The sequence below is a fragment of the Falco punctatus genome (genome assembly GCF_963210335.1).
Source record: "Falco punctatus genome assembly, chromosome: 1".
In the NCBI taxonomy this organism is placed as follows: domain Eukaryota; kingdom Metazoa; phylum Chordata; class Aves; order Falconiformes; family Falconidae; genus Falco; species Falco punctatus.
In genome coordinates, this window is record NC_137580.1 from 124812675 (window position 1) to 124840532 (window position 27858).

At 49.4% G+C, this 27858-nt stretch overlaps 1 protein-coding gene across 2 annotated transcripts in view; it reads left to right on the forward strand.

Moving 5' to 3' along the window:
* Positions 1–554: 554 nt before the first annotated feature.
* Positions 555–27858, forward strand: part of MAP2K6 (mitogen-activated protein kinase kinase 6) — an 81318-nt gene continuing 54014 nt past the window's right edge. The window contains exons 1-2 of one of the 2 annotated variants that reach the window (XM_080373914.1): positions 555–882; positions 27695–27761. In XM_080373914.1, the coding sequence (XP_080230040.1) occupies positions 867–882; positions 27695–27761 (83 nt within the window). In that variant the 5' untranslated portion in view covers positions 555–866. Of the gene's footprint in view, positions 883–19933; positions 27762–27858 lie in introns of those variants that run through there. The other variant, XM_080373913.1, reaches the window with a different exon arrangement.

Genomic DNA, 27858 nt, shown 5'->3' on the forward strand with positions numbered 1-27858 from the left:
GCAGGCAGGCAGGGGCACAGGCAGGCAGGGGCGCAGGCAGGCAGGGGCGCAGGCAGGCAGGGGCACAGGCAGGCAGGGGCGCAGGCAGGCAGGGGCGCAGGCAGGCTGGCAAGGAGGCAGGCAGGGGGCAGGGAGGCAGGCAGGGAGGCAGGCAGCGGTGCAGGCAGACGCACAGGCAGGGACCTTGCTCCCTCGCAGCCACAGCAGTCCGGTGGAAAAAAATAAAAATGAAGGCGAGCCGCCGCGCTGGGGTGCGGAGCCGCCGCGCTGGGGTGCGGAGCCGCCGCCGCCCCGGGGCTCCTCCGCGCATCACCCCGACACCGCAGCGCCGGGCACCCGCCGCCGCCCCCTCCCGCCGCTTTGCGCGCGATTTGCGCGCCCCGCGCGCCGCCCCTCCACCCCTCCGCGCGCCGCCCCCGCCCTCCCCGCGCCGCTCCCCCCCCCCCTCCGCGCGCGCAGCCTCCGCGGGCGCGCGGCCCCGCGCCGCCCCCTGCAGGACGCGGCGGGACTACAGCACCCAGGCGGCCCCGCGGCGGCCGTCGGCAGCGCGCCTGCGCACTGCGCCCCCAGCTCCAAGTTTGGAGCTTTTAGCTGCCAGCCCTGGCCCATCATGTAGGTGCAGCAGAGCCTTCCCTACCATTGCAAGCAGGGGGGGCGGAAACCCCCCGCTCTGCAAGCTGCCCTGCAAAGTGTGCAATTGCACGCCCCCCCCCGCTGCAAGGAGAGCTGCTGCAGCAAGTCAGGAAAACTCCAGTTGCATGAAGATTGAGCGCTTGCAGTTTGCATCTTTGTTGCAAAACTAGCTCCAGAAGAGAGGCAAGGCAAAGTCTTTTGTGCTCCCCTCCCCCATCAAAGCAAAGGGGAAAATGTCTCAGTCGAGAGGTAAGGCTCCTACTTCTGTTCGTTGCAGATATGCAAAAAGTCGTGCATGCATTTTGAAGTGCATGCATGCATTTTTCGGGATGCAATTGCATTTTGAAGTTTGAGGCTTTCAATGGCTCTCAGTTGCATTTCCTGTTTGGTATGTGCCTTTTTGCAGCCACACACACACTCACACACACAGTTCCTGTAAGGCAGGGCTTGCAGTTCAGCTGTGCATTGACGTTATTTGAATTCTTCTGCGGGGATTACTGAGCCCTTTTTGCCTTTTGCACAGTCAGGACAGATAAAGGGTGTTGGAGAGCAGATGCATTCGCTGCCGTATAGCTGCATGCAAAATGGGCACGGTGCATGCGAATTGCAGCTAATTTCAAGTGCAGCATTAAATGAAACTTTTGAAGAAGTCCGTGGACGAGATGAAAGGTGCAACTTGAGTGGAGTTACCACGAATTAAATATATCCCTGTGTTTCCATGGGAAAGTATTGTTCTTGTGCCAGGACTGAGATCATTTTCCACCGATTTCTTCCGCCCCCCCCCCCCCCCCCAATATTTGGTAACTTTTGGTGGCAGGCAGCAGTGTGGTTTGTAACACCAGATCGCTAAGAGCATGCACCAGGGCTGCTTTATTTAGCATTTAGGAGCCCGAGCTCGGCACTTCGGATGGAGCGGGAGGGGCGTATTTGGGTAGGGGACAACAGTGATTTATTTTATTTTATTTATTTTTATCTTAATTTTTTCTTGCCAGCGTGGTGGTGGTGGGTAATCTCGATCTTTGCTTTTTAACTTGATGATTATTCCGGGGTGGCTCAGCCTTGTGTCCTGCAAGGGGGTGGTGGTGGTGGGAGGAGGTGGAGAATTTAATATTGCAGAAATGCTGTGGGAATGCAATAGCCCCTGCAAGACCAAGTGGAGATGTTTAAGGAGGAGTTGCTCCGGCCATTCATTGTGAAAATAGATGCACATATGTCAGCAGCCGGCCGCACGGATGCAGGCTTTGGAGCTTCTTTTAAATGTTTGGACTTGATATTGCAGCTTGGCTCTCCCTGCATTTTGCAGCCCTCACACATATTGGGGAGCAGGGGGGGTGAGAGACAGTGCAGGGCCCGGTGGGAGAGTGGTTCCCAGACTGGGACTGGGGCTTTTTTTATTGCCGTTATTTTATTTTAAAAAGACATCTGTGAAGTCAGTGGCCTTCCACTATAAGCCTTGCTGGGAGGGCATAGGAAGGAGGTGCTGTCACAGCTCTTGCCACACAGTTTTCCTTTGTAAGAAAAATGTAAAGTTGTTGTATAATTTATTCCTAATTTGGGTTTGCTGCAGTCATCTTTTCCAGCCAAGCAGAGAATTGTAAAAGTTTCCAATAGAAAGAGCCAAGGAAGTTTGATAATGCAAAATTGAACCAAGTGATACCCACAGCACGCTGCCGCTCGCAGGAGGGTCACCGTGAGATCCACGGAGGGGCAGGGGCCGGGCAGGGGAGCAGCTGCTTCCCGGGGGTCCCTGGAAAGCCTCAGGGTGGGAAAGCCTGGCCACGCAGGGCTGGTGACGGGCAGGGACCTGTGCTGGTGGCCCTGCAGCCCACCCTCCCTGGGTGCCGCTTAGCCCCCACGCTCGCCAGCACTGGCCTTGTCCGTCCTTCTCAGTACCGGGAAAATGGGAAAGTACGAGTAGCCAACCCACAAAACACGATCCCGATGAATGGCATCATTCTTGAATCTGTTTTCCCGTCCATCTCACGCTCTGCAATACAAGTGTCTAAGTTTGAATTCCTTACATGGATAACTTTTCCAAGTTCAGTTGTTCAGGCTGAGGTTTTGCTCGGGAAGGGGTTTCAGCTCCAGGGTTTGCACCAGAGGTATCATTCTTCAGGATGAATTAAGGGAGGCATAATCTGCATTTCAGGATCGGCTTTCATGTGTTGCACAGGAGGTTCCTCGTCAGCTTTCTAAAATACTGCACAGAGCTTCAGCCAGCTGCTAAGCCCTCTCCCTGCTTTGAATCATTTCCAAAGTTGTTCTGAGAATTTGCCAGAGATTAATTTTTTTTTTTTTTTAAACACTGCTTGTCAGGGGAGCATGTAATCAGGAGGGTTATTCCCTGATAAGACTTAGTCCCTGCAAGGAATCCCACCTAGCTGGGAGGGCAGAACGGCACCTCGGACCCTGCCTGTGCCATGCGATGAAGCGGAGGGAGCTGCTTTCTGCACAGCCATAGCACGGGCTGTAGGAGATAAAACTCCCTGGAGTTGGGAAGCAACAGTTCCATTCTGGCCCCCTCTGCAGCAGAAACCAGTAGATGCCTCCAGCATCGTGCTTGCCAGTTCCCAGCCACGTTACCTGCTGGACTCCCTAAGACTTTGCGGTCAACAAAATACAGGTCAAGTCAAAGGCACCACTGGGTGCAAGCGCCTGCATTTCACCCCATGCTCATTTCTACCTTCGTTCCCTCTTTTATGTTGCAAAATAGGATTTGTAGTCGGATGGAGCAACCCATAGTAAATAAGATTTCTCCAAGCACTGCAGGGACCTGCAGCCTGTTTCTCACCTTCAGAGAGGAGCCCGCTCCGGACAAGTGGGACTCGATGTTGGTGGTAGCTCAGAAGTTGTTGAATCGTTGCCCAAATATGGCACATTTGGCTGTCATGACTAATAGGATATTATTCTGGAAGAGAAAAAAATGCGGAAGTCCATATTAATTACAAGCTAAACGCAGTTTGAGGCTATAAATCTGAACTCTCGTGACAGCAGATATATTCAAGAGTCTTCCAAATTCATTTTAATGGGGGAATTATTCACTCGCAAAGCCCACATCAGAGAAGCAACCTGCAAATATGCAAATTTCTCCACTGAAATAAGGGAAGGGGAAGCAGCTCCCATTAGAGCACTAATTCATAAATAGTATGTTGAAATGAGCTACATTTAACTAAACGTTGCTGTCCATTGATCTCATTCATAATGCTTAGACTTCGCTGTTTCAAGTACAATTTTTTGTGCTCTAGCTGAAAAGGGATACAGAGATTACAAGAACCACGTCCCACGTGATGCTGGCTGAACATGTACCCTATGGACTTTGACCAAAGGCCCTGCAGCCCTGCACCAATTCAAAATACTACATTTTATGTAAAATGCTCTTTTTTTTGCCCAGCTAGAATTCTCAGTGCAACAGATGCAAAGCCTAAATGGTAGTGTGGTTGGTTGTTTTTTTTTTTAAATCCTAGGTAGGTGGCAGGTTTTTGCTAGTATAAAATTAACCCATAAGCAGTGTGAAGCTCCCGTTGGTTGTGCAATGTGCAGTTTGCCTCGTCAGCACCACCTCAGCTTCTCACCATTAACGCACTCCCATGACATAGGTGCTTGGCAAGGGCAGGCTTTGCAAGAGCACGGTGAGCAAATCTGTGGCATGGGCAGCGAGGTGTGAGCCTAGCAAAGCCTGGTCTAGCAGCAGCACAGGCAATTTCAGGTAGAGTTGTTGATTTTTTTTTTTTTTTTTTAAGGATACCATGTTGAATTAGTATTTCACCCTGTTGCATGCATAGCCGGCTCTGCTATACCACCTGTGGAGGTGCCTGTGTACTTACTTTGGGTTAAGAGGAGGCAAACGCTTATAAAGAGGTTTAAAAGTCTCATGCGGTGCCATGCTGGAGGAATTAGGCAGCATGGCCAGAAAGAAAAATAACTAGTCAGGATAGAAAGGATGAGGCTAGAAATGACGTCTGACATACGCCCAAGTCACTGCTCTGCACAGCTGAGCAAGAGTTGCTGCCTTTTGCTGCCTGCTCCCTCTGCGTTGCACAAGAGGGGCATTTGCTTGCAGCACTGCTGGGCTGCGCAGGGAAGGAGCTCTCGCCCCCTTCGCCCCAGAGAGCATCCCCAGGGGTGCAGAAACCTGAGGGTATTTGCAGGGTACCCCATATCCTGATGGGGCACAGCAGCTGGCAGCACGCTGCCCAGGGCAGCGGCTCCCTGGTGCTAAGCAGGGACAGGAAAAGGATTTAAAAGCTCAAACTATAGAAGTAATTATAGCAATAAAAGCGGTAAGTTGCAGGGGAAAAAGGAGCAAAGAGCTGTTTTCTCCTCCCAGCTGAAACAAGTTTAGGTGCCTCGCTGCCACAGTGTTTGTCATTTACTTCAGTCACCAAAAAAACCCCAAGAGCTTCCTTTGGGGTGAATTCCCTCCCATGACACATACACAAGCTGCTAAGGTGAAGCAAATGCTACTCAATTAAAACCACAGGAGTAATTTAGAGAGATGAGACACTTCATTCCTCCAAGAGTATTGGCATTAATGGAACACAATTACCTTCAAAGTCACATGGCAGATTTGCAAATTCTGTGTACTGTGGCTGCAGATGTACAAGATGACTAAAAAGTTGCCTTTTTACCCAAACAATACTTGCATTTGATGTCACTGGTCCATTTTCTCTTGCTGAAAAGAGCCCTAACAACACCTGTAGAGGCCTTTCAGAAAAAGGATTTAAAAACAACACATCTGAAAAAAGCTCCCAGCCCTTTTTTAAACTGAAAAAAGAAAAATAGCATGGGAGCTTTGATAGCTCAGGAGTGGGAACAGACTCACACCCTCCTCTATGAATGCACTTGGAGGAGTGCAGTGTGTGTTACCCCCAACTGCTGGGCACGGTCATGATTCCCAGCTCTTTCCCATGGGGTTCCCTGCCTTCACCCCATGAACTTGCATTCCTAATGCTCAGCCTGCCTGCAGGTCCCCTCCTGCTCCAGCAGAAAAGCTCCTGGGGAGATGCGGAGCACCCATGGCAGCTTGCTGGGCTGGGCACAGCATCCCAACAGCAGCAGGTAGCACAAGCGTTCCCGAGTAAGGGAGAGGGGTAAAAACCAGAGCACACGGGTGTCCCTTGCTGCGGTCACTTGTGTTTTGGGATTCAGTCACTGTATTGTACGAGTTGGCAGTGTGGCCACCAACAGCATCATTATATAAAGTGTTGAGTCAGTCTCCGGTGGCCGGATAAATTGCAGGACTGTTCTTTTAATTTTAGACATGGGCAGAGCTATAATTAAAAAAAAAAAAAAAAAGCTTCATTACCTGTAGAGTTACTTAGCTCCCTTCCTTAGGGCCTGGCTGGGAATAGTTTGAGATTAGCATTATCAGCTAGAGCAATGTTAGCAGGAAAGCAGGTCTAGGACCCTGGAGCTGTGCCATGTTAGACACTACGATCTGTGATGGCAAAGTGGTGAAGGCCGTTCAGTGCAATTTCCATATCTACGCATTGTGCAAAAAGTTGGGGTTTTTTTGCTTTTGTTTTCCAAATCTACAATATTCTGCATGCTAACAAGTGTGACTGGAAGGTATCTTCTGCTCAGTAAAAAGCAATTTGGAGAGAGGAAGCCCAGGACTCTTGCTTGTAGGGCTTTCTTTTGCCTCAAAGCTATTCTTCCTTTTAAGCTATAATTCCAAACACCCAGTTGATGTTTCAGAGGGTGCATCCCACCATGAAAGCCTATGGGGTGCTGAAGCACTTCTGAGTCTTCTTTACTTTGGAGATGTTGCAAACAGATGCTGAAACATCCTTTATGGAAGCACCAAGAAGCCACTTGTGCATCTTTGGTCCGTTGGTGCTGGCAAAACTGCAGCTGAACCCTGGATTTACATCCCATAGTCAAGCAAGGGCCTGAACATCTATGGGTATGGTAACAGCAGCGTCAGACCACTTTGGGAGAGGTCTCTGGGGTCAGAGGTACTCAGGCTACTTCCCCCCACCCCCGCCCCAGTTGCTGTAGGAGCAATGGCTATGGCTTGCTAGGCTGCTGCAAAAAGCTGAGTGCAGTGAAGCCCAAGGAGCGTTGTGCAAACAGCCAGAGGGAGCAGCCTTGGCAGCCAAGATAGAGTTTCATATTTGTAAGAAACATTGTGGAGAGAGAAAGCATCCCCCCCCCCCCCCCCGTTTGAGCAGGAAAACTTCATCGAGCAAAGCTGATCCAGTTTCTTGCTATTGCTGTTTTGTTAGCCTACTTAGCTTGCAATTTTATAATAGAGGCTAGATTTTCCTAGCCTGCACCCAAGCAGACCGAAAACCATTAGAAGAACTGAAGCCCAAGCAGCATCCACTTTTACTGCACTCAGATGAGACCAGTGGAAAAAAAAAAACACCACCCAGCAGAAGTTGCAGATGAGATGCCAAAGATAAGGCAGCAGTAGAAAATAAGTACAGGACTCAACACTTCACTGTGTCTGCAGCAAGAGGCCTTTAATGAAGGCTGAATCAGCAGAGTCTTGGTAGCTGCTTTTGAAGGAGAATGTTTTTTCTAAACAAAAAATATGTAATTGCACTCAATGAAACAATGCTTATCAGCGCCAAATGGCCTCAGAGCATCATCTGGCTGTTCTTCTGCAGAAGACCCAGGCAACGTGATTTTGTGCTTCTTTTCATCCTGTAACGGGGTCTGACCCCGAAGTTCTCCATTCGGGTGTTTTCAGCAGGGCTTATTTGACACGCAAGCAACAAGTTATATTAGAAAAGTTACAGCTTCACTCCATGTTATCATTCCTCTTAAGAATGTTTATTGCTTCTCCAGTAGTTCAAGGTTAGATATAGAAAGTGACTCAAAGTCTTTTGTTGTTCTGACATCTCTAAAGTAATGGAAGTCCCCATCTGGCAAAGACAAACCTTCTCAGGGTACAAGCATCAAAAAGGAAGGGAGAGAGAACATTTTAAAAGCAAACCCGGCATTGATTACTGACTGTCTTTCCCTGGACTTGCTCCATTATATCTGCTCGCATCAACTCAGCATCTCCCATCTTTCATACGCAGGAGCCCCAGTAAGAGCCCGCTAGACTTGCAGGCTCATGCAAGTACCTGCATGCCGGAGGTGAAGCATTCACTTGAAAACCAGGGTACACAAGATGAGAAGGTCCTTTTAGCACCGGCTCTGTGTGGAGGGCTTGCACAGCACCTAATACTGCCCTGGGCACCGGCAACTTGTTCCAGGGCACTTCTCCAGTGCTGGCAACTGGCACCCATTTAGAGGCACACTTTCCAGCTTTGATTTCAACACAGCCCTTTTTTCCTAGGGCTGCTTTAATTGCCTACAATTAGAACTAAAACCAAGTTTGGCTTTGTAAGGACTGGAATTGATTTCTTCTTTCAAACATCTGATGATGCTATGGCCTTTTGAAAAAGAAGTGTCAGCCTGTGATCATTTATGCATCCTACCGCCTAGGGATTAAAGGCCAGATGTATGGTATTTATGGTAGTTTCATTCAAGGAGTGAAACACCTGTAGGAGCTGAGAACAGCTGCCCCCCCTTCTTCCAGCGAAATGAAGGAAAAGGCAGGGACTTTACATGCTATCATCAAAATGCCAAAACCCCTTTGGGCAGAGCTACATCTTAAGTAGATTTGTTTAAGCACCGAGCCTCAGCCCTTAGCAAAAATGCCTCAGCAGAAGTACAAGCCACAGCACAGGGCGTTTGGCAGCCCTGGTGGGACCCTGAAGGTACAGCTGGTCACCCCAGCCCCTGCACAAGAAGGGCATGACCTGGCCAGCTGGGACTGAGCTGTTAATGAGGTGCAGACAGAGATCTGACCTTGATTTCCAAATGCCATGCAGGTTTGCAAGCTAGCAACAGGACAGGGAAGCTGCAACAGTTCTCATCCTGAAGTTTTGCACATGGAGATGTAGACTTAACCTGCAGTCGCCTCTTGCAGGTTTGCTTCTCCGAATAGGAAGATGCTGATGGTTAACGTAGCAGCTCACTCCCAAGCAGACCTCAGTACTTATGCGTGCTAATTAAATGCTTTCAAAACCACAAGGCTGACCTTCACTGCATGCCCACAGATTTTTCTCTCATTTAACAATCAGAGGGTTGACAGAGTAGCCTATTAAAGGAGTAGAAAGGCAATGCTCTAGATACTGTTGTTTTTTAACCTGTTCCAAGTGTCTTCTGCTTTCATCTATAAGGGAGGGAAACCATAGTCACCTGATAACCCACCAGGAGAAACCAGGCTGGAGACAAGGAGTGCTTGGCTCAAATAAAGCACAAGGTCTGATAAAATAGCAAACATGCTTAAAACTGAAGTTTACTGTGATATCTATGCAATAAGCCATAACAGCCATTACATGTACAGGTACTTACGTAACCAGAGAGCCACTCTACGTGGCATAGAATTGTCCTTTGGGAGATGCCCTCTAGGAAAAAAAATAAAGGCAATTAACAGAGTCTGACTTCCTTACCTTTCCCAAGGACACCAGTAATTTTCTCATTGCTAATAAAACTTGGGATGTCTCTACAGAGAACTTGAATTTCTGCCAAGGAATTGGTTTCACGAATTAACTAAAAGACCAGATCAGTGCAGTGCACCACATGAAAGGACATCACAGAACAGCCCCCGACAGAGCAGCATCTGAACTGGAGGGAGAGCCTGAAATAGTCCCTGGCAGCTGGGGAGGGTGCCACGGATGCTGCTGTGAAAGCTGATCAGTAATGAGCTGCTTTCTGAAGACAAGACAGACTGAATTTGCAGCAGGCACCTTTTTAGCAGAGAGAAGGACCTGGGCTTGTACCTCGCCAGGTCCCTGTGGGGTGACAGTGCAGGAGCATGCCCTTGCTCGTAGCCACCTGAGTTAGGCAGCCCAGCAAGCTTCCACGTAGCATGTCTTCAGTTTCATTCATGTCATTAGGCAGCTTCCTTTATAGCTAAGCATGTGGTTGGGTGGTGGTTTTTTTTTTTTCCCTTTCTTTTTTCTTCCTCTGAAAAACATTTGGTACTTCCCCCGCAAGAAATCAGAAGCTTTATGTCTGATAAGAGGCTGTAACAGCTTCCTGCAATAGGAGAGCATTCCTCCTCTGCTCTTCCTGCGGACCTCAGAACAATGCCAGCGCTTCCAGCGTCAACAAGCATTTACTTTACCTTGTAGCACAGTCATTTAGGGCCCATCCTGTGCAAGCATCTCCCCAGCCAGCACCTCCTGTGAAGGGAGGGAGGCTCTTTTTCCAGGAGCTTGCTTTAAAAAAGGCATTGCCACAGCTGAAACACAAGGAGCAATCTGGGAGATTGAATCAGAGCCGATTCAGAGCAGCTGTAGCCAAGCAGGGCCCTCATTTGGACGAGTGGGGTCTGAAGAATTTTTTTCTTTCCCCTTGAAAGAGAAGCTAAATAGTTGTTTTTTTTTCATGCTCTGATCTTGAAACGACTTGTGCACATGCTAGACTTGGAGCATGTGAATCCTTTTACAGGAGTCAGTGGGACTGAATGTGCTTGGGGTTGAGCACACACAGAAGAATTTACAAGGCTGGGGATGTATTTTGTCCTGGTTGCTAAGTAGGATGGACATTATGGACCTGCATAGATGATTTATACTACCCTGCTTTCTCTTGGTTTCTTTTTTCTCATTCCTGCTTATCTGTTCTTGCAACTTAGAAAGCAGTATCGTATGTGCAAGTGTGTATGTCTATAACTGAAACTACAGCCTTGAACGTCACACAGGGAGTTCTATGGAGGCTTTGACAGAAAGTCTTATAAAGGGAGTTTTGTATTTACAGCTCCTGATTTAGAAGGCTGGGTGGAGAGATGTAACCTGACAGCGTCTGATCCGTGTGGACATATGTGGACAGAAACAAACCTGCTTAGTGGTGTCAGGGATGCTTTATGGGGAAAAAAGTATGAGACTTGCTGGCCTCTGCTACAGTACTCTGCCATAATGCATTACTTCAGCGTGTTTTCCAAACTGAAATAAAATTGCATGATAGAAACAGGGGAAAGGCTTTTGTTCTTCCCGTACTGCTTGTTATACTTTATGATAAGACATACAGGCAGGTGTATGCCCTTAGCAGGTGTCTGGAAGGAGAGCTGCAAGTTCATGCTCTCTGACCTCTGGCTAAAATCTGAACTTTAAAGAGCTCCTCTGGAAGCCCCAAGAGCTGTGCTGCATCCTGCAGACCTTCACGTGCATGGCTTTGAGCTTCCTGAGCCTTCTCGCACATGCAAAGAAAGATGCGTTGTTGAAGGGGCTGCAGGACCGGGACGTTACGCTCGTGGTCGGACAGACTCGCCGCTGCCGTCGCGGTGGTGGAGCAGCTCCAGTTCTTGCCTCTCTCTGCTGCCGGTGGTTTCTTGGGGCAGCGGCTGTTCTTGCTGGCAGTGCAAAGGGGAGGGCAGTTGTTCTGCTGGAGCCCTCTGCCTTGCTCTGGTGTTGGGGTGGTTCTCCAGCTGCAGTGCTGGAGACCTGGGTGGGTGCTGGGGCTTGGGGGACGTGGGTTTGGCTTTGTGGCAGTTGCCCGTGGCTTCTCGCTGGGCATAGGGCTCCTGTGTGTTTTTAAAGTAGGACCTACACGTTTGCTGGGAGGCATTGCCAGCAGAGGGAGCATGAGTGAGTTCCTCCCACCTACGCTGGCTGTCCAGAGCTGTCAAATACCACCTTTAGTAATTTAGGTACAAAAATAAGCAAATAAGCTCTTATAAAAAAAAAAAAAATAGCAAAAGGGAGCTGTCTAATGGGGTAGCACAAAGGCAGATCGGTCAAAGTCTTGACCATGTTGAAAACTTAATCACAATATTTGGCTGAACCTTTATAAAAATTCCCCATGACAAAATGTCAAGCAAGGAAGCAGATCCTCTCCTTCCGTGCTCGTGCTGCAGGTGCCGCAGTGTTCCTCTAACGCAGGAAAACCTCTGTGCGAGATTGCCACCAGATTTCTAATCAACTCCTCTGTTTGGCCTGAGCTGTGAGTGAAGGACGGAGCATGAGCAGCATATCACTGGGAGGAAAATTACGTGTTGATTTGAAATTCTTCTGAGTGTTATTTGCACCATGGAAGAGGAAAGTGGGCCAAAAATTATCTTCAGTTCAACACTTTCAGTTGAAACGAACAGTTGCCAGCTGCCAAACAGAACAGCACAAGCAGAGAAGTAATTAAGTCTAGAGGTGTCTTGTACAACTTTGACATTATTTATTAAATCTTTTCAACGCAGAGGTGCTATTTTCCCATGAGGATCCACAGGGATTAACATAGCCTTCCTGTTCAGCAGGGACCTTCCGCAGAGGATGCTCGCTAAAGGAATGACTTGTGGCACACTCCTCTGCTTCCGTGGATATTCCCCTTTGGCTCTAAAAGTTATTGTTACTCTATAACTCGCACAATGACCAAGTCAATGGGCAGTTTTCTCTCTATGGATCATAAATTTCCCATTTTGTCCTAAGGTGGCTTTACTCAAGCGCAGAAAATTATAAACCCAAGTTTTATATGCAGCGCATCAGCAGTGGAAGATGGCTGATAGTGGTGTAGCTTAAATGTCCAACGTTTACATTATGCTGAACAAATTAAATCTGTGCTTGGTAAAATGAGACTCCTGCGGCTTCCTGGAGCACCCGGTAACAGAAATAAAACCATATCTCAGATTGCCCTGTGGTATTGATTAGATTTTATTCTGTCCTGCTGCGAGGGTGATGACACCAAGGCAGATACCCCACAGACAAGGTGCGATCCTGCTCAGCGAGCAGAAGCATTTCTGCAGAGAAATGGAGAAATAACATGTAGGGAGCAGCGGTTCGGAGCTGAATGATAAATAACTGAGCATGCTTTGCTGGGAACGGTGACACCCCACAGGGTCGGTTCGCTGAGCTCCCTGGGGGATTCCTTCCTGGCCCATCACACCCTCCCGATGTCGCAAAGTCCTGCTTTTCTCATGTTTAAGCCTCCTGACTCATTTTGCCTGAACAAGCCTCAGCACTTGCCCACGTAGCTTTGCCAGGGGATGCTACGGGGCAGCATCTCGGGCATGGGAGGGCGATGAGGGGGAGATGCCACCGCTCGCAGAGGGCTGTCCACCAGTGCTCGTGCGTGGGTTGTCCCTTTTGGTGCGTACAGCAAAAAAATGGGCTGAAGCCTGCAGCCAGGTGCCCAGGGGACAGATACTTGCTGCAGCTATTGGAAAGGCTAAGACAACGGTCTGGCACAGCCTTTATGTACGTGTTCCTGCTCAGCCTGGCGCTTAATACATCCTTAATAGCAACATGTGCTCGCGGTAAGCACATGCTTAAATGTAAGCACCAAGACATCAGAACCTTCATAGCTGGAGCTGCAGGCCTGGATCGGGCTTCTGAGTCTGCAGCACAGCAGAAATCAGCAAGCGGGTGGAAATGTCACCTTCGTTTTCCAAGGCAATTTGCATTTCCCTGGGCTGGCAGCACATCTGACAGCTCCAAGAGGCCCTGGCGCGGGAAGCACGGTGCTGGTGCTGCTGGGGCGGCGGCCCCTTGCCCGCTCTGCCAGGTGTACGGACTTGTCCCCCCTCGGTGTCTGGGCAGCTGGGGCAGATGCAGAAGCCGCTCGTTTTTTTCAGGGGAAATGAAGCTGTGCAGCAGGGTCCTTGCTCTGCCAGTGATGCTTCTTTAGAAACACCTTGCAGAACCCCATGGGAGTAACTCCCAGCAACTCCCAGTTTAAAAAACCTGAAAATCAAAATTGAAACTGGAGGGAGACTTTGAGCAAAAAGGCATCTGTGGGGTGTTTGACAGGGAGGGGATCTCATTGCCCTAAGAAAGTTGGGTTTCGAGGCTCTGTAAAGTAGTGGGGAAAGGAGGTGGATGCTCCCTTCTGTGTCAGGTTTTCCAGGGAGCAGTGGGTTAGGAAGTGGAGAAGTATTTCTAGCTGGGCTGGGGCCAGTGGGTTTAAGGCAAGTCTTGTTCCCACCGTGACTGAGGCAGACGGGCCACATGCTTTTTGTGTTGAATGTCAGAAACTTGCTGCTACCTGCTAGGTATTCATCTGGGAAGTTGGTCAGAGCTCCGTCGCTGCATGTGGCCCTTCACTGTGAACTTTTGAGGTGAATTCTTGGTGGATAAGGGGAAGTAGAAGAAAAGCAAGTGGAGTCCCAGGAGTGATGCCCGGCTTGCAGGCAAACCCACAGCATCCCTGCTCACACATTGGCTGTGGGAGCTTCAGCCCCTCATCCATGGGCAGCATCGTGTGGGAGCACCCACCGGCACGCAGAGCCTGCCTGTCCCTTGGGAGACTTTCTAGGGTGCTGCCGCCGCACTGAGGAGCAGAGCCCACCCTGCCTTCTGTGCCAGGGGCAGAGCCAGGGCAGGGAGCTTGAAGCTTGGCCGAAAGGCCCGAGTAAGCCTTGCACGCCACGAGGCATGAACGTTTGGAAAGCACTTCACCCTTCTGCCTGCAGCGCTCTGCTTCCGCTGCCTGCAGGCGTGGGAGGCGGCCGTGCTCCTGCCTGCGCGTCCCCCATGCACGGGCAGCAGCCCACCTCCTCCGGCGCCGCTGGCAGGTGCTCTTTGGCAGGGACAAAATAGAAATGAAGGTAGCAGCAATGAAAGCAGCCGCATCCTTCAAATCCTCCTGCACAAAAGCCCTTTTGTTCCCCGGGTGAATTCCAAAAGCTTTTCTCCAGTTTTGGTTCCAGCAAACTCCCACTGCAAGCAGACGGCCGAGGGTTTGAAAACAAAGCAGCAACTAAACGAAAAGTCCCTCATAAAAAATCCCCACGAGGGCCGGAGGCTCTTGACAAACAGCTTCCCTGGCCTGCAATTCCTGTGGATTTCCTAATTTGAGATAAGCAGCAAAGAAAACAGGCTCTGGGATGGGGAGGCAGTGAAGCCAGCGGACCTTGGCAGAGGGAAAATAAGGGCTTGATTTATGGTGACCTGGTGACTGGAGGGAGTGACTGCCCCTGCCACTTGCCTCCCTGCAGCTCCACTGCTGTGATTTCTCATGGTAACAGGGGCGAGGGAAGAGGCCACGAGGCTCTGTTGCTCTGTGGCATCTCCACCACTATCGCATCTTTCCCAGAGCAACGGTGGGATGCAGCTGCTGGAGGTGCAGGAGCTCTGTGAGGGATGCAGCCTGCTCCAGTGGCGGTGAGGAGCAGAAAACAAAGTCCTTGTTGGCACTGCTTGGAGCCCAGTAAGATTTCCCTGAGCTGCCTTTTGGCTCTGGCAGCCTCACGTTGGGCAGCTGCAAGTGATTTGCAGGATTTGAGGGTGTCTGAGGCAGTGTGGTGGAGGAGTGGAAGTGGTTTTTCTGTGTGTAATGAGGAAGGCTTGGGTGCATCCATGAAATTTAAGTTGATGGGTGGAAAAATAGTTAGGGAAAGCAAGGTGAGAAGAAGGAAGAGGCTTTGGTTCCTATAGAATTACTGTCAGACTACTGGAGTTGGGGGCGTGCGTAGGCAAATTGTTGAATTTTGCATTTTGTGTTTTTATACACGTGCTTCCACAGTGGTCTCTGGAGGATTCAACAAGTCTGGAGCATGAAGGCACAGCCCCAGCCTCGGCGCAGGCAGGTGTCTCCTTGCAGCTAAAGGGTGTCAGAGATGTCTCACAAGCCTGGTGGGGTTCAGTGCTGCTCTCCCATCCTTAGCTTGAGCCGCCTCCATGGGTTTGGGCTAATACTCTCAGGTGCCAAGGGGAGCGGGACAGTTGTATGAGCCTGTGCTGCCTTGTGCCCCCTGTACAATGTGGGCAACATCCTTTAGCAGCTGCCAACATCCTCATCCATGGAGGTTCTTCGCTTTGGTGGATGTGAGTCAGAACCCAAAGCAACAGAGGTGGTTTTGTTTTAATTCATTATTGCGGCACACCTGCACACGAGGCAGAGAAGGGACATGCACACAAACAAATCTTGTGCAACTTCAGGAGTTGGAGTTGAGATCCTTATGGGTCCCTTCCAACTTGAGATATTATATGATTCTATGATTAACTTGCCTGCGGCCATAGATGGGGTTGTTAGAGCTGAAACCGGAGCGTACACAGCCTGGTGCTCTGTCCCTTCCACCCACCACCTCCTCCCCTCTTTTATCTGATGGATCACGAGGCAGTGCCTGTCCCTGACAGAGCATCTTGCGGCTGGGGTGAATCAGCAGAGAACTCAACGGTTGTACTTTGCAGCCGACTGGGAGATCCCAGCACCAAGGAGGAAAGCGGTGATCCCTGGAGAGCTGTGCAAGGGCAGGGCTGGTGCTGCGGGGCAGCTCGGGGCAGCCGAGCCCCAGCCTGGGTGGAATTGCCTTGCAGCAGCTGCTCCCAGCTGTGGTGCATCGAGTGCCGTTCCTGCTGGGTGTTGGTGCCACTGTTTGCACAGAGATGCTGCTGTTTGGGAGGAGCTGTGCCCTTTCCCCCAGGCCATCGAAGTTTGAGCAGCTGGATGCACACGCCAGATGAGTTCAGCCAAAGTGTTGTAACAGGGTTTTTAATATTAAAGTCTCTTGTGCCCCATGCTGAAAGCCGTAGGCAGGCAAAACCCTCGTATCTATCATCTCCCACTTACATTAGCTCCTGAAATACAATGGATTCAGGGCTATTTTGCATTGCAGCTGTTTTCTGAAGAAAAGCTGGCTAATCTAAAGGCTGCCTCAGCAGTGCAGGGTGTCCGGAGAGGGCTCTCTCTTGCCTTGTCACATCCACAGATGTCTATGTGGTCCTGGCACCAGCTCAACAGGAACATGGTGGGTGGCCCCATGCTGTGCCTGCAGTTCCCTTGCTGAGACTGAGAGTGATGCTGCATCTGGGCTGGGAAGGGACATTATCTGGAAAAGTTGTTTGTTGCCATCTCCCCGTTTCCTCTGAGCTGTTAGCATCAGAGGGGAGCATGTAGCTGCTCATCGTTGGTCTGTGAGCATGAAAATGGGCACTGAAGGCCCCGTTTCCTCTCACATTGGTATTCCTGCAAGTAAATGGTGGAGTGGGGTGCAGGGAACACATCGGGGCAGAGCCCAGTTGGGAAGTGAAGTCCAAGGTCTTGGCAATGTGAAGTCCAAGCCAGTGGGGGAGCCCCTGAAACAGCTCAGTGAGGTGCTGGCAACTTTTACAAGACACAAAAGATCATCCTAAACCCTCATATCCTCTCCCGTGCAGCTGTGTTGTATCACCCCCTCTGTCAGACAGCCAGTTGTCATCTCCAAGCTGGTGTTGGGTACTGGTGTCCCACGAAACCTGCTGGAAGGGTGCTCCAGCGCGTGATTACCCCAGTGCTCCCTGCAAGCTCCTGTGGACTAGAGCTGCAGGGGGACCCAGTTTTGTTCAGTGGGAGATTACAGGAGGGTTTAGAGTTTCCCAAAAGCTCTATCAGCTCCCTGCCCCCTTCCCAGAGTCCCTGTAGCGCTGTGTTCAGTGCATGTCTTAGCACAAGATCTCATGTCTAATCTCTATCTAAGTGTCTCTTCCACTTCACACTCAGAAGGTCTTAACTCTTCTACAATTTAGAGATGCACTCTTATCAGAGTGACAAACACACTCTCATAACCAAAATGTGCAGATAGATAAGGAGAAATTGCATCTCTCTGGTTTCTGTATTGAGATGAATAAACACAGCAGCCTGCAGCCTTTTGCAGGATGTGTTAAGAGGAAAATGGGCAGAGTAAGCAAGATTAGCCTGAATCAGGAAATTACCTTCAAAATTGAATTACTGAAATAAAGAACTTATTGAACGGCAGGCAAATAGGTTCTGATATTTGCACAGTTTGGTGACATTTCTGTATGTTTCTGCACTGCAGGATCCAGAGATTAGTCTGCTGGAGTCCTTTCTGCAAAGCTTTCTGCTTCGCCTTCTTCCAGCGTTTTGTTCTGGTGCTGTTCAGAGCTTTGCCACCAAACCGTCTACGGCTGGAGGCCAATCTTGAGGCAGGCACAGAGGCCTGACCTTGTGATTTTACCTTGCAGTGAAGCTGAAGATCTTTGTCTCCATTGTGTTTGCGCCTTGGCAGAGCTGACCGACGTCAGCCGCCGCTAGTTGAAGACGCAGCTTGCTCCCACTCTTGCAGCGGAGACAGCGCTGAGATGCAAATAACTCGGGTGTGATCCGAGCAGATGTTGCACAACCTCTGCCAGGCAGTTCACGCGGTGCACCTCTGTCGCTCCTTGCAAAAGCTCTGCTGTTTTGGTTTGGGGCCTCTTCTGCGCTGGGTTTATTCCAGGTTGCAGGGTTGAGTCAGAGGAGCAAGTTGAGCCCTGTGACGGAGGAACCCCGGGGCAGCCGCCAGCACGGCTGGGTGCTGGGGCACGGCTGGGTGCTGGGACACGGCTGGGTGCTGGGGCACGGCTGGGTGTTGGGGCACGGCTGGGTGCTGGGACACGGCTGGGTGTTGCGGCACGGCTGGGTGCTGGGACACGGCTGGATGCTGGGACACGGCTGGGTGCTGGGGCACGGCTGGGTGCTGGGGCACGGCTGGGTGTTGGGGCACGGCTGGGTGCTGGGACACGGCTGGGTGTTGGGGCACGGCTGGGTGCTGGGGCACGGCTGGGTGTTGGGGCACGGCTGGGTGCTGGGGCACGGCTGGGTGCTGGGACATGGCTGGGTGTTGGGGCACGGCTGGGTGCTGGGGCACGGCTGGGTGCTGGGACATGGCTGGGTGTTGGGGCACGGCTGGGTGCTGGGGCACGGCTGGGTGCTGGGACACGGCTGGGTGTTGGGGCACGGCTGGGTGTTGGGGCACGGCTGGGTGCTGGGACACGGCTGGGTGCTGGGACACGGCTGGGTGCTGGGGCACGGCTGGGTGTTGGGGCACGGCTGGGTGCTGGGACACGGCTGGGTGCTGGGGCACGGCTGGATGCTGGGACACGGCCGCTGACGGGGCAGGACAGCAAATTACATTTCCAGCATTGCAATATGGGTGCTAACAGTGTCAGCAAGTAATTTGGGATTGATTGGTACATAGTCACTGGGTGAACTGTGCCCAGACCGTGGCACGCCATACTCTTCTTTTCTGCAGGGGATTTGGGAATTAAAAAAGAAGGTGGATGCAGCATCATCTGCTCATGTGTTGTGCCAATGTTTCAGGGTTTTTTACTGTACAGATTTCCAGATACTGGTTTTCCACATGGGATTCTGGGGTTTTCTGTCTCTGTATTTTCATTGCTTAGACTAACTTTGAGAAAAGAAAGGATCCTCCTCTGGGCTACGGCTCTGAGGTCATCTTCTCTTTGCCAAAGCAAATTTGGTTGCACTTGGGGTGATGTGTTGGCTGGTTATGTGTCTGGAAAGTGTCTTTAGGAGCAGGTTCCCCTTACTTAGCGCAGTGTGTCTCAGCCATCAGTCAGAGCCAGAAAGGAGATGAAGGGATAAGGGATTGGCTGGGTCATTGCACTCAGAGACTTGCAGTCAATGGCTTGATATCCGAGGGGAGACCAGTGACAAGTGCCGTTTCTCAGGGACTGGTATTGGGGCCAGTGCTGTTTGACATCTCAGTTGGTGACACTGACAGTGGGATCAAGGGCACCTGCAGCAAGTTTTCCACCAACGCCAAGCTGTGCGGTGCGGGAGATGCGCTGGAGGGAAGGGATGCCATCCCGAGGGACCTTGATGGGTGCGAGAGGTGGGCTCATGCGAACCTCATGGAGTTGGACAAGGCCAAGTGCAAGGTCCTGCACATGGGTCGGGGCAATCCCAAGCACAAATGGAGGCTGAGCGGAGAATGAATTGAGAGCAGCCCTGAGGAGGAGGACTTGGGGGTGTTGGTTGATGAGAAGCTCAGCATGACCTGGCAACGTGTGCCTGCAGCCCAGAAAGCCACCCGCACCCTGGGCTGCATCCAGAGCAGCGCAGCCGGCAGGGCGAGGGAGGCGATTCTGCCCCTCTGCTCTGCTCTCCTGAGACCCCCCGCAGCGCTGCATCCAGCTCTGGGGTCCCCAGCATCAGAAGGGCATGGACCTGTTGGGGCGAATCCAGAGGAGGGCAGGGCCATGAGGGTGCTCAGGGCTGGAGCACCTCTCCTGAGAGGACAGGCTGGGACAGCTGGGGTTGCTCAGCCTGGAGAAGGCTCCGGGGAGACCTTAGAGCAGCCTCCCAGTACCTAAAGGGGCCGACAAGAAAGCTGGAGGGGGCTTGTTACAGGGGCACGTAGCGATAGGACAAGGGGGAATGGTTTTGAACTGAAAGAGGGGGCATTTAGATTGGATAGAAAGAAGAAATTCTTCACCACAAGGGTGGCAGGACACCGGCACAGGCTGCCCAGAGCAGCTGTGGGTGCCCCATCCCTGGCAGTGTCCCAGGCCAGGCTGGACGGGGCTGGGAGCAGCCTGGGCTGGTGGGAGGGGTCCCTGCCCAGGGCAGGGGGGTTGGAGCTAGGTGGTCTTTAAGATCCCTCCAAACCAAACCATTCTATGATTCGGAGAGGCAGAGGGAAAAAGCAAGGAGAAGTGACTCAAGCACTCCATTTAGCCTGCTGGCATATCCAGATTTGGTATGAAATGAAATGTACTTATTTATTTATTTTTGGAGAAAAGCACCGAAAAGAGGAGTGGTGCACTAGGACTTCGGAGAAAATAAGGGCTGTCCCGTGGCATTTCTGCACTTGATACAGTGTTTCAGGTGTGTCCTGATTCTAGTATGCCTTGGCAAAATCCATCACATTCGTAAGAGTGCTCTTGCCTTTCCTGCTTCCTGTCCCAAAATATGGTTCCTGGAGGGGAAAAAATTAAAATTGCTTCAGTTCTTGGGGCATAAAGATTGGAGTTGCCATGCGGACACAGGGTGCAGTGATGGGGCTGGCAACAGTGATGGGGAGCTCAGACCTGGATGTACCAGTGGCCACCAAATGGGCCGGCAGCTCCACAGCACCCAAGCAAGAGGAGGAAAGGCCGGAGGTGGGAGGCATCTCAGCCCCACGGCTGCAGCAGCCTTGGCTCCCTTCTCCGGAGCAGCCCTGAAATGAGTTGTTAAGGAAACAGATTTCAAGTTTGCCGTTTCCAGGGAGGTATTGCAGACAGCCACAAGGGAAGACACATATAAAGGATGTGCAGGAAATGTCCCTGTCCTGCACAGAGGATGTACTATGTTCCTCACTGGAGCATCTCCATTTATCTCCAACCAGTCCACTTGCTCATGGCAGTGATGGGAGTGCAGCCAGTGGTCCTTGGCCACCCTTACTTATTGATAGGGCTAAGGGGAGAGCAGCTGAACTACATTTCAAGGAGCAAATAAAGCACAATATCCACTTTATCTCTTCCCTTGGCCTTTGGTTGAAACTTCAACAGGTTTTAAGAATCTCTTGCACATTAAATTCCTTTTCTGTGCCTTAATAAGGGGTCGGAAAACAGATTTTCAGGCCTGCTTCCACATCACTGGTGCTTACATGAACACCTAGCTTTTGGTTTTCTCTACAAAGTAGGGCTTTGGCATTCACAAAATGGGTGGTGGGCACAGCTCAGCCACTCACCCACCCTGTCCCTGGCACCCTGCTCCGAGTGGTGCACAATGTGGGTTTGTGCAGCTTTACCAAAGGGTTACCAAGACGTGCAGCCCAGGCATGGAGGCAGAAGTGATGAGAGAACTTCCCCTGGCATCTCCCAACCCCAGCCACTGAACACTAGTTCACCCCAGTCACCAACACTAGCCTCCCTATCACCTGTAGATCTGTCCCAAAGATATTTAAATCAAAAGAGCATGGTTTAATTCCATACTTTGCCTGTATGGCAAAATTCAAAGACTTGCACACAGACAAAGCCTGTGGGAGGAAGGTAGTGGTGGTACTGGAGGCACTGTGGTCATGCCTGTGGAGATGCCACAACAACCCATGGGAGGGCAAGTGGGGCTGCCTCTGGGAAGTGGCCACCTGGGAGGTTACATTTATATTGCTAAAACCACCAGAAGTGGCTAGTTCCTGAATTTACACCCATTTGTGTTTGTTCTGTTTGACTGAGGACTTGATTTCTGTTTCAGCTGGAACGGAGCCAGCTTGTAAAAACAAGTCCAGGTACAGCTCCGGCAGTCTGGCTTCTCCCTCAGACCCACTCATTTAAACTATACTTTGTTATCTACATGTATTTTAATTTTTAGGCACAACAATTTGGCAGGGAAGCTCAGGCGTCTTTGCTCAGTGACTGTTGTTTAGTCTAGAGGTGCTGAGTGTTTGACTGTGGGGATGTCAGGAATGCTCCCAGCCTTCCCCCTCCTCTTACGCTTGGCTGGGACATCCCCACTTGTGGGATTCCTTGGTGGAAAGACCTGGGCAGAATCAAAGGCTTTTCACCTTGAGAACTGGTGAGTGGTGATGAGGTGTTGCTGGGGCAGATGACTGAGGACCAAAGAAGATGGGCAAGTCTATCACCAGCCTTGAACTCTCATGTTTGCTACGATGGGTTTTTATCAGCTCTAATCATTATGTATGCCTTAACCTTTAATAATTTGCAAGCATAAATAATTAATCTGTGAGATGATCTTGAATACTTGTTATTGAAAAAAAAGTGTTTTCCCTTCTTTGGTCATTCTATGTGACATTTATGTTAAATATGAGGTTGCTACATCTTCTACAGCAGCAGTTGCTCCAGGTGACCCTGCGGTGCCCTGGGTGCCATGAGAAACTTTAAGGTATCTCAGTGTTCACGTGCCTGGGTCCAGGCATATTAATGGGTGAGTTCTCTGGGGTTTGAATATTTCCACCTGGCCTGCAAGGTTTGGACTTCTCTTTGACAGCATCAAGTCTACTGTTCCTTGCTGAAATATGAGCTGGAACTGGGCTTTGGATAAGAGATGCCCTTTGCAGCTGAAAACCAAGTCTTTGCATGAAGAGCTGTTTTCTGCTGGGCATTTCCAGGGCATCTGGGACAAAAAAAAAGAAAGAAATTAATCTTAATTTCTGGGGTTTTCAAGAACCGTCTCAGTTTGGGGTTTTGCATCTAAGCCACGGCCACGGGTCCTTTCCCACTGCAAAGTAGGCATAGTAGCACTTTGGTATCAGCGAGAGGTTGGTTGTGCAGCCGTTCGGCACAGAGCTGTCTTGCAGAGCCCGTGAGATGCCGATTCACTCCTCTTCCATGGAATCGCACCGAGCATTTCCATTTTGCCCTTGTGTTAGGGTGGGGGTTTTGCTTACACAGTTAAGTACAGCTGATAGGTGAAAAGCAGATCATTTGGCTTTCAAAACTTTTCAAGAAATCAGAGAAAAGAGCATTAGGAAAGACAGGAACAGTAAATGAGCCACTTTTATCTCAAAAAAGTGGGAGAAAGAGGCATTTCCCGCCTGTGAAATTTTACCAGCAAATTATATGCTAAAGAGTGCTATTTGAAAGGAAGTGTTGCTACATGGCAATTGAACACAGCTTTAATAATAAATTGTGGTGAAGACAGAACTGGTTAATATCCTTTGAAGGAAATAGGAGCTTTTTGTGGCAAGGAACCATTTACTTTGGATTATATCATAAAAAGTTTTTAACTGCAATGAAAAGTCTAGAGACTGGGGAATGGGATTTTCCTTCAGAAGTAAAAGTTTATTTTCTGTTACAGCATATGTGGGTAGTGAATTCCTCTGTCTTCTCTTTCTTTATTATTCTCTGTTATGCTTCCTACCCTTTTGCTGTGAAACTTTGAAGTTTCTTTTTTCAATATTGATATTTAACACTGCCCTAATTGAAAGGGGCTAGCAACATTAATCTCCCTGTACGCTCTGTCAGTGCTGGTGAGAAGAGGTTAACGAGCCCATTGGAAGTTGTATTTTTCTCCCCTCCCTCAGGAACTGGGTTTAAGACCTTCACAGGGAAGTATTTAATGTGTTTTCATTAAGTCAGGTTTTCTTTTTCCTATTAGGATTTTGCTTTCAGACCTCACTTCGTTCTCAGCATTGACTCTCTTGCGCTGGCCGAGGCAGTGCCCGGGCGGGGGGCAGGCGGGGGGTAGCTGGGCACAGGCGGTTGCAGCGATGCTGCAGCTAACTGCTTGCATTACTGCTGTCCTGAGCAGTGCACTTGCCAAGAAAGCACTGAGGGTTTTTAAAGGTGGCAACATCTCTAGCGCGAGTCAGTTCAGCATTTACTGTGGGTAATTGCTTTGCTAGAAGAAAGTAGATTTAAGCTTGTGCGTAATGTTACAGATACCCAGGGTGTTCTGCTGAATGAAAACTCACTTCTGAAGATGGCTCTCAGCATTGCTCCACACCAGTCTGTTTCTTCCCCCTCAAGTATTCTTAAAACTTGGCTTTTGAGTCAAGTGCTTGTGGAAGTCTCCATGTGGGAGATTGCAGGGAGAGGTCTCAAATGAGCTTTAGCTTGAGGGTGCAGAGACCAGAAAGCCACCAGTGGCTGTTTACATGGAAAACTCATGACTTCTTGGATGCTGGGGAGCAGATACATGTTCCCATCTGTTGATCAACCAGGACTGTGAATGTTTTGCAGAAGGAGCCACGTTTAGATTTCATGCTTTGTATGATGGCTCACTGGGGCTTTCCTTATTGCAAACCCCAAGGAGTCGCAGTGAACCCTCCACACCGATGCTCAGGCCCTGGCTGGTCTGTGCCTCAGGACCGAGCCTCGTGCTGTTATTTTGGTGTCTGAGACACCCGGTGTTTCTGCACAGCTCAAACACGGATGCCTGGTCTGCCATGGGTTGCTTTTGTGCTTCAGCCTGCTTCTGAGTCGGGGACTTCTTTATTTAGTCATCTGTTTTGATCAGATTTGCAATCTCCAAAAGCTCAATTTCTCTGTCAGAGAAATTGGCCAGTGGATTTACACTTGCCACAAGGGACACAGACTGTCAAATATACACGTGGTGATTTTCTTCAGGAAACAAAGCTAAAAATAATAATGAATCATAAAAACACTGTGGAAAATACTGGTTTTCTGGTGGATGGAACAGGTAACATCCAATTTGGTATGCTATTAAGCTGCTTCAACATTCAGAGCTCCTGTAGAGATGACTTTCTCTGCAAACTGCAATTTAATACAGCTTCATCTTTCAAAGCCAATGTCTGCTATGGTAAACTGGGGGATTTTATTTTGACAGCAAGATTGCTTGGCAGTTATTATTGAAGAGAAATGATCTTGGGACTTCGAATTATTTTTATTCTTACAAAAACCCTCTAAGCGTCAGTGTTTGCCTTTGGGGAGAAAGACTTTCAAGCACGTGTGACCTGGACCCTTGTTTTTCAGAGCAGCTGCAGAGCCTCAGTTGAGCCCTCCCACCCCATGCAATGGGGAGCTGGGGCATGGGGCGAGGGGGGGACCCCGACTTCAGCACCCTGCTGCAGCCTGCCAGGGTGGCAGCCACGGCTCCACAGCACCGTGCTGACCGCTGCTCCGTGCTTCTAGTTTTAAGGCAGTGCCATGTTTAGGATTGCTGATGCTTCCTGCAAGACACTTGCAGACGCTGGCTGCAGAAGGCTTGGAGAGACAAGAATTTTGCAGGTTGTAACAAAAGGAGCTCAGAAACTTGGCCTGATCCAGTTGAGAGGCATGACATTTCCTGATTGCAGCTCGAGACTTTCATTAAATAACCATGTGGTGAGCCACGGTGCAGAGGTAACCATGTTCCCCCTCCGCACCACAAGCTAATCCTGCAGGAGCTGCTGGTGCTGCAGGTGCGAGTCCCAGCCGTGGCAATTTCTGTTGCAATCCCTTCTCCTGGTACCACTGTGAAATGGGTGTTTTATTCTTGCTACTGTTGTTGCTCGCTTCTTTCTTGAAAAGAAAACCCCAAAGAACGTTAAACTGTGTCTGTGTCTTGGCAACTCAACTGCACGAACAGATTGTGCTTCAAAAAAATGGCAAAGTTTCAAAATATTGTATTCTGTGAAGAAGAGACAAGGAAAATAAACTCCCCAAAGTGCAGATTTTATTTCACCAGAAGGCGGTAGGCTTTTAATATTTATTTGGGTTTGGCATTTTGATACCTAGTTCTTCTGCTGACACCACTTGTGAACCACGATAAGATTAAATGCTGTACAACCTGTTCTGGTTCACGTTCAAATCAGGTTAATTTCCAGTAGGTTCGTTTTCACCCTTCCAGAGCTACCTGAGAGCAGGTTCCTGAGGTTCGGGTACAAATCCACAACAGAAAAAAAGCAAAAAGGAAAAAACGGAGCAAATTTGTGCTGGTTTCTCTTTTGATTTTCGTTGTGTGAATGTCAATGGGGATGGATGGTCGACGTATGCCAGGAGGCGGCTGGTGAGTGTTAACAGGAAGAGTTCAGCTCTAGAGCTGAAGAGGCAGTTCCTGCCTCCATGGGCAAGGTGGCAAATTTTTGTCTTTATTTCTCCATGCAAAATAAGGAGAGATACTGCTTTTCATGTGCGCATGGTTGTCTTGTTTGCTTGAGCTGTGAGAGGATGCAGGCAGGTTTTCGGAAGCAGAGAGGTCACCGGGATGGCAGACTTAGAAACTGTCAGCAAAATGGTGTTTGTTTGCCTACACTGCAAGACCTGTATTTTTGAGATTCCTTTTTTAGCTAAAACACAACAACATCCAGAACACTGTTACCCATTTAGCATCCTGTTAGAGCTGATGTGCGCTTGGCACAGCTTGGGCAAGAAATGGTATCTAGAGCATCTAGCACAGCAGAGCTTGCTTCTCAGTTGTGCCTTCTAGAGACCCTTCTAGTACAACTAGAGAAAACTAGAAGGAAAAGGGTCGCAGAACAGCTCTGCTAACTGTTAGAATTTCTCCACTTGTTTTTCAATGATTTTTGCTTCCTTACACACAAGCTTTTACCTCTTGGGAAAACTGAGAGCTGTTCTTCATGGTTCTGAAGTGACCTTGCTGCTTTTATTTTGCCTTTTCTATGTTAGACTGAAAACTCCTTGCAGCAGAGAATTGGCTTTTTTTTTCCTCTCCCCTTTTGTAAATTTGCAGCTCTGTCGATTTCTAATACCAATAATGAGTGTGCATAGTGGTTTCCAATAGATAGTTTTCCCAAAAGGTATCAGCTGGGTTGTCGCAGCCTGTCCCATCCTGGAATGACCCTGCCAAAAGGAGCAAGTATGATCGTGTCTTTTGGAGCAGACAAGGTGGGAGGGAAAAATAAAAATAATAATAATAAAAAAAGATGGGCAATCTGAATTGCCTAATTGCTTCAAAAAGGTCATTTTCAGTTCTGGGTGCCTGTGCTTTGATCTAGCACCCCTTGGCACTAGGATGCACAGACGTCTGTTGACATGAGTTTGTGTCAAGAGGAAAAACAAACTCAAACATGTAGGTAAAGCTTGAGAGAGAGTGTTGGGAATAGAGAGTAAAACTCATGCTTAAAAGAAAGATAGTAATTGATAGAAATTGTTAGGTTAAAAATGTTTTAATGCCTAAATTAGATGCTTGTGCCTTTTTGGGGGACCAGAGATTTTATTACACAGCCAAATAGCCAGATGTTTACCTTGGGGTTTCGGTGACATGACTTATGTTTTCAGGTTATTTTATCCATGAAATCAAAACCCCACGCTGAAATGTCCCTGTATATGTTTAGTCATAAAAAGGTTCTTGTATTTCTCTAGTCTGCCTGGCTCTTGTGTCTGCTGGCTTGGACCCCCTTTACAGGAGAGCTTGCATTTGAACTGCTTCAGAGCTTGAGCTTCATCCAGCTCAGAAAAGCTTGGCTGGTCAGTATGAACAGAAACAAATGGCTTTGAAGCCTGCAAACTTAATTCTGCTTTATTTTTGCTGGGTTTGCACAACTTTAATGACCAAGAGGCGAAACATCCCATTTAAACGGAATCAGAATCTGATTCTGGACTTTCAGCTTCAATTTAAAAAGATTTTTAATCCTGCCAGCATTTGCAGTTATGTATCTGGAATGGTTTAAAATCTAAGAAACATTTTAAGGGAACCTACGTGGGTAGGGCTGACGAAGGAGAAATACCTTTCACTTTGCATTTTCACATGGCCTGCCTCTGCCAGAGCTCTTGCCTGTTTTCTGTACCAAGTTGGCAGCCAGACCTTGCAGGTCTAAATGAAGCGTTACTGAACAAAGGCACTTTATGTTTTGAACTCTGTGCCCTGAGTCTACACCACTAGCCTGGCCGGACATTTATGTTAAATAAGGTCAACAAATATAGACAAGCTGTGTTTTGCAAATTAAAACAAAACAAAACAACAAAAAGGTGCCTTTCTTTAATTCTGCCTCTTTCTTGTTTCACAGGCAGGAAGAGAAACCCTGGGCTGAAAATTCCTAAAGAAGCATTTGAGCAACCACAGACAAGCTCCACGTAAGTCTGCAAACACTAAGGCAGAATAAAAAGAAAACCACGAACCCCAGCTGCCTTCCAGCCTTCGCTAGTGCCTGTGCTGCCACGGCCAGGGGCC